Here is a 960-nt window from a genome sequence, read left to right on the forward strand (position 1 = left end):
GCGCCGCTGGATCCCGGTTCCGCACTCCGCCGAGCACTGTGGGCGGCAGGGCGGCGGCTGAGCAAGACCAGGGTCTGCGCTGCTCCCGGCCGGCAGGGGACGGCGGCGGGGCCCCCCTGCCAGAGTCCGGCCCTGGCCTTCTGAGCTGTGCTGCATCAGCAGTGTCCACACAGCAGGTGCTTGCTGGACAAGCCCTCCCCTAGGCTGGGAAGGCTCCGAGGGTGTCCTGGGGGCACGGGCACAGACCTTGGCGCTCCAGTCGCTGTGGAACCAGGCCGTGGTGCAGGGCCCCATGTCGCAGGCCTCTCTGCTGGGGGGCCTCGGGGGGCCCGAGGCGCACTCCCGCTCGCTCACTTCCTCGCCGTCGCTTCCCACGCAGCGGACCTGCCGACTCCTCTGGCCTCGGCCACACCTCACGGAGCACTGAGGGGACCCAGGGACGGGGCTTGCCAGGCTGCCCCCAGCCTCGGGCTCGGGGCGGGGCCAGGAGCTGCCGAGACCCCGGCTCAGCAGGCACGCGGCTCTGTGGGCTGGGGCGCAGGCTGAGCTCAGGCTCTGGGCCCCAAAGCCCAGCTCAGGCTCTCGGCTTACAGACTGGGGTTCCATATGAGACCCTGCTTGTAACAAGCTTCTGCCGAGGAAAAACAAGTTGGAGAAACCACTGCTCTGCCTCGCTGCGCCCCCACCTCGAGGGCCTCCCCCAGTCCCGCTCACCTTGCTCCAGGGGGAGCGAACCTCCCAGTGGCCACAGAGGCGCAGCTGACAGGCCTGGGTGATGCCGGGCCGCGGCAGGTGGCCGCAGCGCTCCGGCGGCACAGAGGAGCCGCCGCCCCCGAACTCCTGCCTGCAGTGCAGCTGGCGGTGCTGGGTGCCGGGGCCACAGGAGCGGCTGCAGGACGTCCACTCGCCGGCCTCCCAGCTGCGGGCGGGGCGGGCAGACGCGCAGCCACGTGGCGTGTG

General features: G+C 71.9%; 1 protein-coding gene across 1 annotated transcript in view; it reads right to left on the bottom strand.

Annotated features, from left to right (window-relative positions):
• The window catches only part of ADAMTSL4 (ADAMTS-like 4), an 8,094-nt gene that overhangs the window by 2,899 nt on the left and 4,235 nt on the right, over positions 1 to 960 (bottom strand). The window contains exons 12-14 of the mRNA XM_004689450.2: positions 715 to 919; positions 247 to 423; positions 5 to 36 (exon numbers count right to left, since the gene is read on the bottom strand). Of these exons, the coding sequence (XP_004689507.1) occupies positions 5 to 36; positions 247 to 423; positions 715 to 919 (414 nt within the window). The remainder of the gene's footprint in view (positions 1 to 4; positions 37 to 246; positions 424 to 714; positions 920 to 960) is intronic.

The sequence above is a fragment of the Condylura cristata genome, unplaced genomic scaffold (assembly GCF_000260355.1).
Source record: "Condylura cristata isolate star-nosed mole 26May11 unplaced genomic scaffold, ConCri1.0 scaffold00026, whole genome shotgun sequence".
Taxonomy (NCBI): Eukaryota; Metazoa; Chordata; class Mammalia; order Eulipotyphla; family Talpidae; genus Condylura; species Condylura cristata.